Here is a 16,174-nt window from a genome sequence, read left to right as displayed (position 1 = left end):
TAGCAGTTCCTTTTTACCCTTACTTTAACCTGTCGAGGGATAATTACAGTTATTTACTTTAAAACTTTATTACAAAAATTATTTCAGTTTAATAGAAAAATATATAATTTTAATAATATAAAATTGAAAGATTTCACATATAATATGCCTCATATTATTATAATTTAAATTTAGAGACGTTAGGAAATACATTACGTATTATTAATACAATGTTATTATTTACAATAAAAATTATTATATTACAATTTTTAATTTATTAAACGATTACTAAAAATTAATGTGCATAAATACTAGTTGTACAGTTTATATATATTTACATAAAATAAAATAAACTGAGTATCTCATTTCCTACTCGAATAAAGTAACTAATAATCATTTATGTACATCTTATTTATCGAAAATCGAGAGCAGTTATAATCAAATACAAACTTTTCTGATGGATATATATTTATTTATTAAATTAGAATGACCCCAAACTTATTTTTCTTTGAATAAACTTTTATCAGTACGTTATTTTTATTAATAAATATTTCTTGATTATAAAATATAATTTTATTATTGATTAATACACGAAGAACATTTTTAGAAAAGTAAAATTTTATTAAGTTTCACACGAAACGATCGGTGACGTAGGCTGTGAGTTGTAGCAAATCATTAGTACTCTTGTTTATATCTGCTCTATCTCTCGTTAAATAAGACATACTAAAAAATTACGTACGAACTCTTTAGGAAAAGAATAAAAATATCAGTAGCTCATTTTATCAACTAATTCATCTTATTAAATAATAATGTATATTAAAATTACACAACTGTAATAATAAAAAAATCTGTAGAAAAAAAACACAAATTAAAAGTTCATCGCTCGCAGAAATGTGTTTATACGGATAATCGTAAAAACGTTTCCGGAGCGAATTAATATTGCACACGGATGTATAGCGAAGTATTGATAATTATAACACAGTCCACTTTAATGTAGGTAATATCCGGTTAATAATATGGTATATTCAGTCCAGTAAAATCAATGAGTGTATATAATATTGTTATGAAATAGAACAGCGGATCGGTTAACTCAACGAGGAGAAGCCACTTCGCACACTATAAACGGCATAACTCCAGGCGCAGTCTCACTAGTATAAAAACATCATCACATTGTAGTACCGTAGTAAGCTATAATAAAAATAATAATAATAATAATATTTAACAATCGATCGATCAACATATTATAACAATGTATTCTATTGTATCAATGATTCTCTCAGGCCTAACTCAAATTTATAGTTTAATCAGGTTACACAAGACTAGATTAAAAAAATATTTTTTAAGAAGTTTGTAATTTATTAATTTATAGTATCGCCCAATCAGTCCAAACTAACGGTAATAATCGTTTCGTATTGTTAAAACTTTTAATTAGGTGGACGTATAACCTAAAAAATAAGATTTAATAAGCATTGTGGGTTTGTATTTTTACTCCACCTCGCAAATAGCGCCCCCATACCCGATTTCAGTATTCTGATATTTTTAATGGTTATACCTCGATTTACTTTCTTTGCATTTTAATCTATAAACGTTTAACGATTCTTGTTTAATTTGTAATATATAAATTTCGTTTTAAGAATATGAGTTTCATTTTTGTAGGGTAATTAAAGTTAATTGTTTTTTTGCAATATTTTTTAGAATGATTATGGATATACTACAAAACTTTGTAAACATAACTTAATAATCACTGGTGATTTCTGTGAAATCATAGAATAAGTTAACAACTAACTACCTTAGTTACTCAATATCAACAAACCATAGCTCTAACCCTTATTTAAGTCGTTTAAAATTTTGTACGCTTTCACATTTTGTTAATTGTTAATTCATTCTAAATATTTTTTTTTTAAATTTAAATAAAAATAATAATTATACATTTTTAATGCATATTATTTAAAATAATTTTCTATATTAACTAACACCTATGTTGTTTTTTGTAATTTTCTAGCAAAACGTATTCGGGAAAATTTTATTTTGAGTAAGCATTGTTTGGACTAATCAGTAGTTATACTATAAGTTAACAAATATGCAGGACTTTCTTTTTATTTGAATAGTAAAAAAAAAAAAAAAAACATAAAATCCAAGAATAATTTACTAAGTAAATTTTCAACAAAAAAAAAGAAAAAAGTGTTAATATTGTTGAAAATAAATAAATATCAAATCAAAAATAATTTTTTTTTTTAAATAAAAATAAAATATTACAATTATTTTTTTCTATAAAATTACAAATATTATTTTAACTTAATATAACTTATAAAAATAAACATAAAAATAATAATAACTATTATTAGTAAAAAAAATACACAATCTCATATATAAATAATATATATATATATTTTTTTTTTAATGTAGATAAAAGAGGTAATGTAGGCAAACAAAAGTAATAAATTTAACATTTAATTAAAAATAAATTTATATAAAACAATAAGTAAATATTACTTCTGAACATTATTATTTAATAAAAGCCTATTATTTGCATAATAGAATTTATCACTGAAATCAGGATTTATCTCATTACGAATAAAATAGTAAGAATATTAACGGACTAACAAATCAACAATAACATTTATATCAGAAAACATTGTGTAAGTGTAGGTCGTTTGTTTCAATAACCAATTTGTCTTTATAATTTTGCTAATGAGGCAATGTTTTTGTTATAATAGTAGTATACTATGATTATACAGTGTAAATACGGACTGTATCAAAAAAAGAGTACACAAAAAAATCAAATCCCCGATAAATATAGTAATTTATATTTTTTAATAATATTTAAATAAATCAAAAAAATGACAAATTTTTTTTTTAAATATAGATTTAATTTTTTGATGAACGCTACAAATCTGTACTAGTTCGGATTGTATATTTCCAGAGTAAAACTGACTTTTTAAAAAAAATATTTTAATAATAGAACTGAATTATAATATTTATCTAATATAATATCATTATTGATTAATAGAAAGTGATTCGATCGCAATTAAGCGATTGACCCTAGTCCAGTAAATTTATGTAGAAATAAAAACTATTAATATTTATTAATGATAATTTTATGATTTTATAACAACTTCCTTCTGTTAATCATGAAAGAATATGTAAGATTTATTACCCTTAGTCTGATTTTAGATATATCTATGGCAATAAGATACATTGTGTAAGGAAAACTGAGCAAGACATTTTAGGTAATGACGTGTTTCCTCGTCATTCATTGTATCTAGTTGCCTTAGCTACATTTTAAAAGTGAAAAATCAAGAAATTTCGCACATATTTTATTAAAATTTATTTTATCATACTTAATTTACTTTGTGAAGATAAGTATGGGTTATAAACAAGACAGAATTACTTAATATTTGTAATTAATTTTAAACAATTATTAAACTTTCTAATCGTTGTTTCCTATAAAATTTGTAATTAGAATTGACAAAAACTGCTTAAATTTTGTAAATTTATTTTTTACTTTTTTGATTTTAATAAAGTTTAATAAGGTATATTCTTTAGATAAGAGGAATATTTTAAAATTTAATAATTAGTTAAATTTATATCGCATAAGTATTATTTTTTTTTTTTTAGATTTAAATATAATATTTATTTCTACAAGAATTTTATGAGAGGAATTAAAGTTCAGAAATATTATTTTCTTTAAAAAAACTCATTAAAATAAATAAATACTGTAATTTTACATAATGAATAAATTATAATATATTATATATGGTTTTTTCTGCTGGTACGCTTGAACGTGCGTAGAGTGACATCAGCGGGTCCCGTAGAGGTAGCTAGGCACCTGGCGAGGTCCCACAGCGCACAGTATTGCTCTTCATAATCTGGCTGTAAAGCCAGTTGCATTCCTGCAGTTTGGGCTGTGAATAGACCTACGCAAATAAAATTAATATTAATGATTATCAAATAATATACAAAGAAAAAAATAATAAATTTTAGAGTTCGTTGTCATCGCTTTAGTAGGCTATAAATATTTTCCATCAGTGATAAAGTGAGCTCTCTAACGTTTAAGAACAATTGGGAATCAGACAAATGCTCTAAACAACACTGTCAAAGACATATACTATATAATAATAATTATATACTAATACTAATAATAATTATATACTATATATAATTGTTGTATCTTATGAACTTCTATCGGTAACAAGCTTAACATGAACATAACGGTACAATAACTAGACGGCATAAAAGAAGTATAGTTTAGAAGTAAAAAAAAAGGCAAGTGTAGATGACTTGCAGTTAAAACTTTTAGAATTCGCAAGTAGAGTAGAAGGCAGGCTGCACCCACAATCCATAGAAGAAAAGTTTATTTCTCTTAGATTAATTCTGATTCACCTTAGTCTGCAAACTGAAACTTCAAATAATAATAATAATGCCTCACGTGTTCAGTAATTCAAAGTTCGTGACAGTTCGGAGTACATTTAACTGATTGTTGTTTTCCTTTTCTTTTTTGTATTTGTGGAATACCACAAATTACTCCCGAAAATAATCATTTTTTTATGAACAATTATTTGAGTTTTTGTGTGACAATTGTTTCTGTGAAATTACAGAGGAAGAAAGTACCGGAAAAAAATGGGAATTGAGGTTAAATCACCAATTTATAACACGCAGTCAAACATTTCCATCAGCTTTCTTCTTCACGGAAGCATCCTTCCATTTATTGGATGAAACACAATGTCCTTTGTCTCAGTTCCATAACTCGTAATTTTTAAATTTTTCTGTATAATATATTTCAATATTAAGCGGTACTAAAATTTATGTGTTTAACTTCCAGGAAAAAACTTCTCCTTTTAAAAGTAAATGAGCATATTACAAAGATCATTAGACTGCTATAACTATCTGAAAGAAAATAAGTATTATGGCTCATTACGGAAAATTACTTTGAAATTTAATATAGTTACATTAATTACTTTATTACGTGTATTATCTTTAAATATAATTTAATTAAGTTGTTTTTATTAAGTTTTTTTTTTCTAGCTAATTTTAGAACAATTTAATACAAACTTAAATCCATTTTTAAAAACGTTAAGTAAGTTTCGTTAATTTTCCGACTATAGCAACATAATGTTTTGGAAAAAGTGGAGGGGGTATTTTGGCCGATATAAAATCTCAGATATTTACTGAGGCACTTTAGAAAAACATTTTCTTACAAAATTTTAAGATTTTTTTATCAAAATCCCAAATAACTAAAAAGTTTTATTTAATATTCACAACCCTCCCCGAAAAATGGCTCTCTCTATATATATATATATATATATTTATTTATTTATATATACACTCAAAATAAATACTCGTATATTCTTTTTTCTATATCTTTCTTCAGAAAAAGAGTTAATAGAATCTTTTTACATCTATATTTTTTACATGAATAGACCTTCAAACCAGTATAAAAATTTATTATCCTTCCCACTTCAATGGTCTGTGGTAACAAAAAACATATTTTTTTAATCTTTTAAAACTATTTTAAATTTAAATCCATGTAGCAAGTTTCCTATTGTATCTAAAATTTAACAATCTTAGTGTTTTAATAGCCCTTATTCTAAAAAAAAATTAGCCTTACCGCTAAAAAAATTAGCCGTAAATGTTTAATCCTTTTTAAAGAATTATAACTGTATATATTTAGAATTACGGATCTGTATTTTTAAATAATTAAAAAAGTTATTGTAAACTTATTATCAAAATTAAGAGATTATTTTATTAAAAATTAATTATACCCGAATGCTTTTTACCCCTTCAGTATGAGAGCCCCAAAATGATAAAAGGTAGCAAGAAACTTGTTTTTTAAAATAAAGCTGGCAATTGATTGTCGGCTGGTTTTAGTTTAGACAATTATCGTTTGTTTGCTGTAGTACAATATTTTTGTGAGATTTGTTGTTGACTTCCACGAAAGTAGAGTAAAAATCTGAATTAAGCGCACTTGCTGTCGTTTCCTGCTTCTTTCATTTTAATAATAATAACGAAATAAAATTTCAGTAAAATTAGAAAAATCACAGTAAGAATAAACAAAAATTCGGTGTAATAAGAAACTAATGTTTCTTATGTTTTGCTAAAGTTTTTTATGTTCAGTTTTACTGACATGATTGTGTATTATGATTATGTAGAGCCTAGAGAAAAATCTAATAGAAAGAAAATGGGAGTTAATATAAAAGGTTAAAAACATGTTTCTTTTGCAACAATTAACTTTATCAGTCAAGAGCCCTTTCACAGATGTTAAAAATTTCCATAATTTGATCATTTTTTTAATAAGCTGTACGCTAAAAAATAGCAAAAATTAATTTTAGATCTATTACATAATTAAACAGCCTCATTAATTGTAACACTAATGAAAAACTACCGAACTTAAAGTTAAACGATTCTGTTAAGTACATATATAATAGGGTGGTCGTAAGAATCAATGTCCGAATTTTTTAATGGGAACCCATAAAAAGTTGTCAATTGGAAAAATCCGAATGTCAAAGTTTCAGCTCAATTTGATAATGTTCAAACCAGCCTTGTCAGTCCCAAAGAATAAAAAAGGTATTTTTCTGAAAAAAAATCGGTGTCTTTCGCTATAAAAATTACAGCGGTTTATCCTAGGAAATATTTTTTTTTTTCTTTGACAAACGTACAAATCAGAATTATTATGAATTTATAGAATTTTTCAAAAAATTATTAAAATTTGTATAAATGTGATGATTACTTTTTAACCACGTTTTTGCTGTTGAATATTTTATCCATCACAAAAACCATTGCAACAGTCTATAGAAGATTATAAAGAATTGAGAGAACAATTGTGTTTGATATTTTTAGGTAGCTTTGCTTCAAAACGTATCTTTTAGGGCACCAGGAGGCTTGTATCACGCTAGGGGATGGAAAAAGCATATACTCTAATTTTTTTTTTCAGAGATCAATTTTCTTTAAGTGACTCCGAGATAGATGTCATCAGAAGTGTTTATTCATAATCAATGTTTTTGTTTAATTTGCCTACATTGGCCTCCAACCAAGATTTACGGTTGTTTAAAATCCTAATCAGTTATAAAAAAATTGATGAAGATATTTCAAAGGTGGCACTGTCTTAAAATTACAAATCATTGTAGTATTTGAACCCAGAGCAAGTTGCTTTCACTTTTTTTGATAAAACTTTAGTCAAAAAATCAAAATAAACATAGCTACAAAATTGTCTTTTCAGCAAAACAGTGGTGATGTTGATGAGCTAAGTAAGCTCATTAGGCATCAGAAAAAGCATACAAGACGGTAGGATATTTAAAATCAGAATCACTTTGGAAGAAGTTCACCCTGTTTTGGGAAAAAAAGTCAATTACTTTATTATATCAGTAACATTAACTCCTTAACAACAACTTCTTCAAAAAGTTCAACATTCAACTCATTTCTTATATTCGATTCGGATGTTTGGAATGAAGACTTTTTTCTTTTTCTGTTTAGTATCCGGAACCACCGTAAGGTATTACTTCAGAGGATGAATGAGGATGATATGTATGAATGTAACTAAAGTATAGTCTTGTACAATCTCAGGGCAAATACTCTAAGATGTGTGGTTAATTGAAACCCCACCACCAAAGAAACCGGCATCCACGATCAGGTATTCAAACCGCATAAAAGTAACTGTCTTTACTAGGATTTAATTAAACCTTAGAACACTGGACTTCGAAATAATCTGATTTTCGATGACGAGTTCACCACTAGAACAACCCGATGGTCTGGAATGAAGAAGACCTGGATCTTTTACAAGGACAGGGAATTATCGAACGTTTCAGGGTTTTAAACGACACAACCGAAAGGGGTGTCAAATTAATTAAAGACTGCAATGCTAGCATAACAAAAGATGAAGAGCAGAAATAGAATGTTTGGTAAGTAGTTGCTGAATGTTGAAAGTTATTTCCACACACAGTGAAATCTACCCTCTCAAAACCTTTACCACCTACTTGATTCTGATAATTCAACCTGACAAAACTATCTACCAAATTACCTATTCCATTTTTGTGAAAATTATTAATTTGTCGTAAATCTTATTTTGATGTTAATACTTAATATTCTTAAAGATTGTTTTTGTATTAATAAAATTCAATGTTTAAAATTCATTATTGTTGGATTACTCAAATTATAAATAATTGATTCGCATGTAAATATTTTCTTTCTTTCCCCCGTCTATCCCATTCCTTTTCACCGATCTCTTTGAAAATTTATTTACTAAAAAGCATCTCGGTTGAACATTTTGATGTTAAATAACTTTACATAGCTGCTAAAACTAAATAACTAAAAAATCATCAAATTGCTAATTTTAACAATTTTTTAAAACGTCTATTTTCCGGGTCCGGTCCACGAAGAACCCATATATCTTCCGATCTATAAGTTAATCAAACAAGTTGTGTAAGTAAAAATTTAAGCTAGGAACTTTCCTTACAAAACCAAAAAAACACATTCCTAGGATGAACTGTTCTAATTTTATAGCGAAAAAAGTTCTTAACGTTATCCAATCGAGCTCAAACTTTGATAATCTCATTCTTACACCAATCGGCAAATTTTTAGAGGTTGCCATACAAGATACGACAAAAAATTATCTCTCCCTATATCTTACAACCAACTTAATATATATACTATTTTATCAGTTAATGATATGGCATTGAAAAATTATTTTTAGTTCGTAATCGTCAGTCTTATTTATCACCAAACGCATTACCATACATTGCATGACATTTTACCCTAAGTTTCAAATTGCTAACGTTTACGTAGATGTTACTCGTATTTATATTTACTATTAAAATTATTACAGAAATTATATTCCAGATAGGCTGCAACAGAACTTTGCTGTATTTCATTAATAGTGCACTAACGTAAGCTAGTAAATAGAATAATGAGAACATTTATTTACAAGTAATAACAATAATAAAAGTTTAAATAATTTGAAGGATTGTATTCATTTAATTAATATACGATTTAAAATCTTGTTTGCTAATCAGTCTGCTAATATAATATTTGGGCAAATGAACAAGATGCATAAAAATGTATGCAAAACCAAAAATTTTTGGTATGACAAAACCAAAAATAATTTTTAGCGTAATTCCTCTTTAAGCTAAGTTTCTATGAAAAGTTTTAAAAATAATCTATTTTATGACGGGTATTTCAAAACAACTCATTTTTGAATATTCATTAAACGTTTCTAAAAAATCTTTCCTAGTAAAATTTAAATAACAAAGACAATTTTTAGCATTTCATGCAATCCATATCGATTATTCAGTATTCAATAAACGTATTATCAGTTATTTTTTATTATCCCTATTCCCTTACTTTGCAAAGTTTCGTGACAAAAGGTCTGTTCTTGAAATTTTCAAAGAAGGAAAATCATCATTTTTATATTTTATCTGATGGATGGAATTAACACAAATAATTTTTCCAGGAGTATATTTTAAAAAAATAATTTAAGTTCGTGATTTATTGGCGCAATGAACAAATTTATAGTTTATCCTCTTATAATAATGTGAGAACAGATTATATTGTTAGAAATATACATAAGTGGGGGAAGATTAATACTTCTATTGGCTTTTATGACCAAAAAAATAAAAAAATAAAATTTATGTAACGGAATCGTCATAAAACAGAGAAATAGATTATGTACCAGAATTATTTTTTTTATTTTTTAATCACAATTATAATTTTTTTTGCCTTCAGCTGTTTTACTGGTTTGATGCAATCAACGCTCGTTTCTCTTCTCTTCCAGTCTTTAGTTACACCATTTTATTATAATCTAAATTATTAATTATTTGTTTTATATAATTACTCTATTCAAAAAATTATCTTACATTCTTTTTTAACTCAACATTTCCTCCTAGTACAAACTTATAGATCTGTTTGTTTTAATAGTAGACGCACAAACCTTCTTTTGTATAAGTTTTTTCTACAAACCATCTTCTCTAATCCATCTGAGAATCCTTTCATATCCTACCTACTATCTACAAAGAGTCAACAGGATCTCAAAAAACAATCTGTGACAATTTATCTATGCCAAAGTTTTTCATTTAAAAGTTAAAACGAAAATGTTATTTGATTATAAAAAATTGTATAATTAACGTGATAAAATTTATAGTAAATTATAAATAATCTTTCGTAAACTGATCTAATGCAAATAATGTGAGAGAGTAAAAAAGTTTTTGTAAAATTAATGAGATGTATAGGTTGTAAATAATTACTTATTCGTTAATTTTTATCAAAATTTATAAGTAATAAAACAAGAAGTACTAATTACTTATTAGTTTGCTTTAGAGGGGAATGGGTCGTAAAAAAAATTACCTAAATAAAAATTATTATTTTTATCAATAAAATACTTATATACTAAAATATGCAAACATATTTTACTTATTTCTTCTCATATTCGATTATATATCGTACAAAAAAATTTAGGATATTAAATAAAAGAGGAATATACTGTTAAATTGAGCAATAAAGTTAGTTTGTTTACTTTTAATATAATAATAAAATTATTATTTTAAAAAATATATAATAATGTATTGTTTATGAACTAAAAATATGAAGGAAAAATTTATAATTGATTTTTCAACCCACTATGATTCATGTTCTACATTCCAGTATAGTTCATTGTTTTTTGTTTTTTTTTTTTTTTGGCATTGTTTGTAAACCCACATAATAGTATCGTACAGTCAGAATATGAATATAACAACGTAGGCGAAGAAAAGTAGTAAATTAATGTTATTTAGTATATATGCAGTAAATTATTACATTTCTATTAAAACGGATAAAAAGGCTACATTATATTTACAAATATTTTGTACGAGATAGGATGTTATTTAATTAAATATAACTTTGTTCTCGTAAAGAAATAATAAATTCCTTTTTTTTAACTACTAATGGAAGATGATAACAAAAGTAGCAAAGAATAAAGCATCCAAAAATTGTTGAAAAAAATAAAAATAAGTAAACAGCTGACCGTGAAAAAATAGATTTGAAAAATGTTGGAAATATTTTATTTAATATTAAAATTAATAAATCAAATAGAATTATTAAAACACAGGAAAGTTTTAAAATATATTTATAAATTTGATTTATCAACAAAATCGCGGTAGATCGAGATGAAACTAAGCCAAAACAAGATTAAATAAATACATCAACATTAATGATAGTAAATTTAATCAATAGAACAGTATATGTATGCTGCTGCAAATTTGATTGACTGATATGCATTACGTTTAGAATGTCGCTGTGCAGTATGCTTTAGAATTACATAGTGCATTCTATTCATTCAGCGTTAGGTTGGTTGTCCTGTGGGTTCGTTGGGCGATGCTCAGTAATAAACCAAGACATCAGTTGTTGAGATGTGATTGAATGTGCAAAGTTTCTTTTCGTGTTGTTTCGTTTATCGAAATAAATAGTTGCGAGAAACATAACGGTTCTTTCGGTAGAAGAACGCATTTTTCTCGTTGAACAGGTCTTTCGGGACGTGACAAATAAACTGATTTAGTGAATCACAAGTTTCCTAAAAAATTTTCAAATACCGCAATGCAGTTTGAACACTTATCGAAAAATTTCGGACAACAGGTTCTGCTGAAGACGTTGATCGAAGTGGAAGACCACCTAAACTAAACGAACAGAAACTGTTTGATATTTTGGATACTATGGCTGAAAATCCATCAAAGTCAAAAAGAGCTAGCACAGAAGCAAGATATTGGACTTGCTACCGTACATAAAGCGGTAAGAAAAGAACTGAGACTTTTCCCTACAAAGTAGTGTCTGTTCAAGAACTGAAACCTACAGATATGACAAAGGAGTAAATTATTTTCGATGGTTTAAACATTTTATTGATCAAAATTTCGTAGGTATCCTTGACATTACGTTTTTTTTTTAGATAATGCATGTTTTCATCTGAGAGGGTATATTAACTCATAAAATACACGACTGTGGTCGGAAACTATCCTCCATGAATTGCACGAATAATCTTTACACGAAACGAAAATTGGAGTCTGGGATGATGTCAGTACAACGCATTGTGGGTCCAATCTTTTTTGAGAATACAGTTAATAATGGTCGTTATTGTGTTGTTTTAACAAACTTCAGTCAGTTAACAGACTAGCAAACATTAGTCACTTAACATAAATGGAAATCTATCACGGTTAGTTTTAACAAGATGGCCCCAGACCTCACTCTGAATGAATGTTTTACTAAACGTCTTCGGTGAACCAATCATTTCGAGCCTTTGTAGCCTGCACGATCGCCCGATCTGACTACCCCAGATTACTTTCTATGGGGAGTAGCGACAAGCAGTGTATCGCAACAGACTATGCACAGTTGACGAATTACAAACCGCAATAACGCTGTTCGTACGAGATTTTTCAGTACATCAGCTGGTTAAAGTGTTTGTGAACAAATTGAAACGTGTGTAGTGTTGTACTGATGTTGGAGAAGGTCCACACACATTTTATAAACTATTCTAGTTATTGTAATATCCGTTTCTATAAAATAATGAAATAAAAATACAAATTAATAATTAAAAATGTTTCGTCATTACACTTCCACATTTCCAGTGCATAGCAACTTTCCGAATGCACTGTAATTCCTATACAAAGCAATCTTGGGATGTTTTATTTATTTATTTTAACTTTAGTATACCTATCCAACATTTCATTCATAATAACTTTCTAACGGCGAGATGGATATGACAAAGTTGGGAATTGATCAGAGCTACTTTAAAAATGATATACTAAATTTCATACTGAAATTAATTTATTAGCTTTAAATAGAACCAATTAAATAAAAGGATGAATTATAAAAGCAATCCCATCTCAAAACGGGATTGAACCTTCTAACCGTGACTATTAGTTTGAGGGAATATTAATTTGGCTATTATTTCGGATGTTGTGTGTGATTTACAATATCCCTTGAATATACACAAGCAATAACTTAGACCGATTGTGATCTAATTTCCGTGTACATTTTTGTAGTTTCCTATAAGTATTTCTGAACTTTTAACCAATAATGTTGTGAAGCACTTTCAATTTAATTTTTAGAAACCGTGTTTATTAAAAAAAAAAATTATAAAAAATTAAAACAACTGGAGCTGATAAAAAATTAAAGTAACGTTTATTGAATGAAACAAAAAACGTAAAGAAAGTTGTTACAAACTCGAATGAACTGTATTTTATAAAATCAGTCTTGAAATTAAATTGATAAAATGGTAAACAAAATTGAAAATTATTTTCAATATGAAAATTGGTTATTGCTGCTAAAAATATATTCAAAAATGAGCGTTAAAAAATTAGCAGATTATTAAAATTTACTTAAAAAATAGGAAACTTTTTTTTTTTAATTTAGGTTTTCAAACTTTAAAATTTAATTCTAGAAATGGAGTATTAAATTCCTAAAATTTTAACTTTTTTTTTGACTTCATATTTCCATTATACTCGTACGAAGGAATGATTTATACAGGCTATCGAGATAGAACCGTCCTTAAAAAAACCCATCCTCGTTGCAGTGAAATCAACAAATATTATCCACTTCATCTTGTGCTGCTTTTATGACCAATTAAATTTTAAAGTCATACAGCAATAAAAATCTAGGGTTCCTAAATTATCAACAAAAAATAAATAAAACAGTGTTATACTGGCATATTACCTAACTGTTGATAAGTTACAACAGTGAGAGTCGAACATTTTTTTAGTACTGTAATTTAAACTTAAATTTATTCTCTGGCACTGCGTCCTTATTTTCTACTTACCATTCCATATTAGGTATGGTTTGTAATCGAGGTCCACTGTTCAAAAAATATTTTATCTATATTTTATTAGTTTCATTTTATTTACATGTAAACCTCCGAATAAAATTATTTATTTTTATACCTTACCTTTTTTTCTGTTGTAATTGAAATGTTAATTTTAAGTATTATTCAACGTAAATAGTTTTATTTATTTCAACAGTAACAGGTGATCGTTAACGGTGGAGTTAGTAAAATACTTTACGATCTAGAAACGGTAGGCTATTTTATTACAAGCTATAATCTACATACTTGCATTGTGTTTAAACAATCAATAAATACCTGGTATTGCAAATTATTAATACGGTAAGCGACCTTAGAGTGGATATTTACGGTAACTAAACAATAGATAAAATTAATTAGTAACTTTATAAATACGGTAATAATAATATTTTAACATTGTAATTACAATTACATTATATATTATTTATTTTCAAACAATGCAATTATCTTTTAGTTTATTATTGTATGCACCCATGATTTTTTATACGTAATAATAAAGAACAAAAAGTTGTATTCATAAAAACTTGCTCTTCAATTATAAAGTAATGCACTAGTGTTTATGTGGATGTTAAGAGTAATTAGATTACCTTATGTACATTTTTTTTAAAAATAATATACTCATTGTTAAATACAGATCTATTATTTTTATTTTTATAACTAGGCCTATACATCATAAGCCGTTAAACAGAACTAGATTAAGATATTTCGAATTATCTATTTTATTTTTGTTTATAATGGTAATCTATTGCAAGAAGCTTCTATAGCAAATTACCATCTTTATGTACACCGTGTTTATAAGACTTACAACAGAAAAAAAGTTAAAAATTCTTAAATGATAATTTGAAAGTATTAAATGATTATTTTTTGACTAGAAGTACGAGTATTATTTAAATATATGACAATATTATTTTAATTCGACATGTTTTTATTTTATTAACTACACTGTACGTATTCGTTAATTATGGAAAAATAACCAAATTATTTTAAACCAGATTTATCGTAATTCAGGTAATTTTCTCTGAAGTACCACATATTATTGTCATATCTTATGTTAACCATATTTCTTTTCTTCATTTATTATTAAATTTTGTAAAAAAATATGTTGCCTGGATGACGTTCCAGCGTCGTACTGTGCTGCTAATATCCAGTAAGGTGATAGCCAATTTATTTCGTGTATACATAGAATTTCTTTTTCACATTTTCCTCAGGGCAATTTATATTAGAGCCCTCAAAAGTTTGTTCTGTTGCTCCATAAAAACCCAGTTCGTTGCTTAGAATCGATTCAGGGAGCTCAGTTTAGCAGAAATAAGTAATTACTAACTGAGCCACCTAGAGAGCAAAGTAAATATTTTTACTTAATATATGCTAAATACATGAAATTTATTATATTATTATGAGGAAGGAAACGAGTCCTCAAATGCATCCAAACAAAAATTATGCGGCAATTTGATATGTTGAAGTATTGGTACCCATTTATAACACCGGTTTACAAGGTAAACTTCAATAATTTACGAAAGCTATTATGATCGAAATTCCGCGATCTTTATTGGATAATGAACAAAAAATTTATCATTGAGAGAATAAACTATTGTTGAATTAAGTCATGCTGAGACCTATATGATTATGAAATACAACTTTGGGAGTATCACCAAGTATCACGAATGTTGCATTCGTTATACAGCATTCCGTTCTAAAGTCTTAAGATTGCTCCACGATCTTTACAAACGATTCCCTTCGTAGAAATTTATATGTAAAAGAAGAAATCCAGCTTTCTGCCATGAAATACTAAACAAATTGATAAACCATCCACTAAACTTCTTACTTCTTATTTTACTGGGTAACAATGAAGACCGATCCATAATAAAAAAATTCAAGTTACTTATTTAGATTCATTTAACTTAATTTTACTTAAATTGATGTATCCAACACATTCTTCGTAATCCATTGTCTTTTACTCTTTTACTTTACTCCATTTAATCAATCACCATTCTACTGACGCAGAGCGTTGCTCAGGTAACATAATCGTTTCCTCCTACACTTCGTCCTTCAGTATATTATTTAATCTATTTCAGGAAACGATTCGAATAATGATTTAAAAATTACAATAATTCATTAATAATTTCCTTAATTTTCTTTATTAACATGAATTTCTTTTTATGATTTTTCTTATTCCTTTGCTTTCTCTTCTCCTTTTAATTTCATAAATGTATAATATAATTTTGTTTCTTATACTGGTGAGTATTGCCTTTTGCAAGTTAATTTCTTTCCTCATACTTATAGTTTTGTTCTAATCTAGTCATAAATAACAAAATTAGCAGACAAAAAAGTTGCCTATCATGTTGTTCATAGATTGAATGAATCAGATTGATTACATCTATCAATATTTTA

General features: G+C 26.8%; 1 protein-coding gene across 2 annotated transcripts in view; it reads right to left on the bottom strand.

Moving 5' to 3' along the window:
- Positions 1–2,389: 2,389 nt before the first annotated feature.
- The window catches only part of LOC142333453 (protein drumstick-like), an 88,078-nt gene continuing 74,293 nt past the window's right edge, over positions 2,390–16,174 (bottom strand). For both annotated transcript variants that reach the window (XR_012758608.1, XM_075380596.1), the window contains one exon: positions 2,390–3,896. Coding sequence is in view for 1 of the 2 variants with exons in the window: in XM_075380596.1 (XP_075236711.1) it covers positions 3,842–3,896 (55 nt within the window). In the remaining variant the exon portion in view is untranslated. The remainder of the gene's footprint in view (positions 3,897–16,174) is intronic.

The sequence above is a fragment of the Lycorma delicatula genome, chromosome 1 (assembly GCF_047948215.1).
Source record: "Lycorma delicatula isolate Av1 chromosome 1, ASM4794821v1, whole genome shotgun sequence".
NCBI classification, from domain to species: Eukaryota; Metazoa; Arthropoda; class Insecta; order Hemiptera; family Fulgoridae; genus Lycorma; species Lycorma delicatula.
Note: the sequence above shows the minus strand (reverse complement) of the source record. Positions and strands in the feature narration are given on the sequence as shown.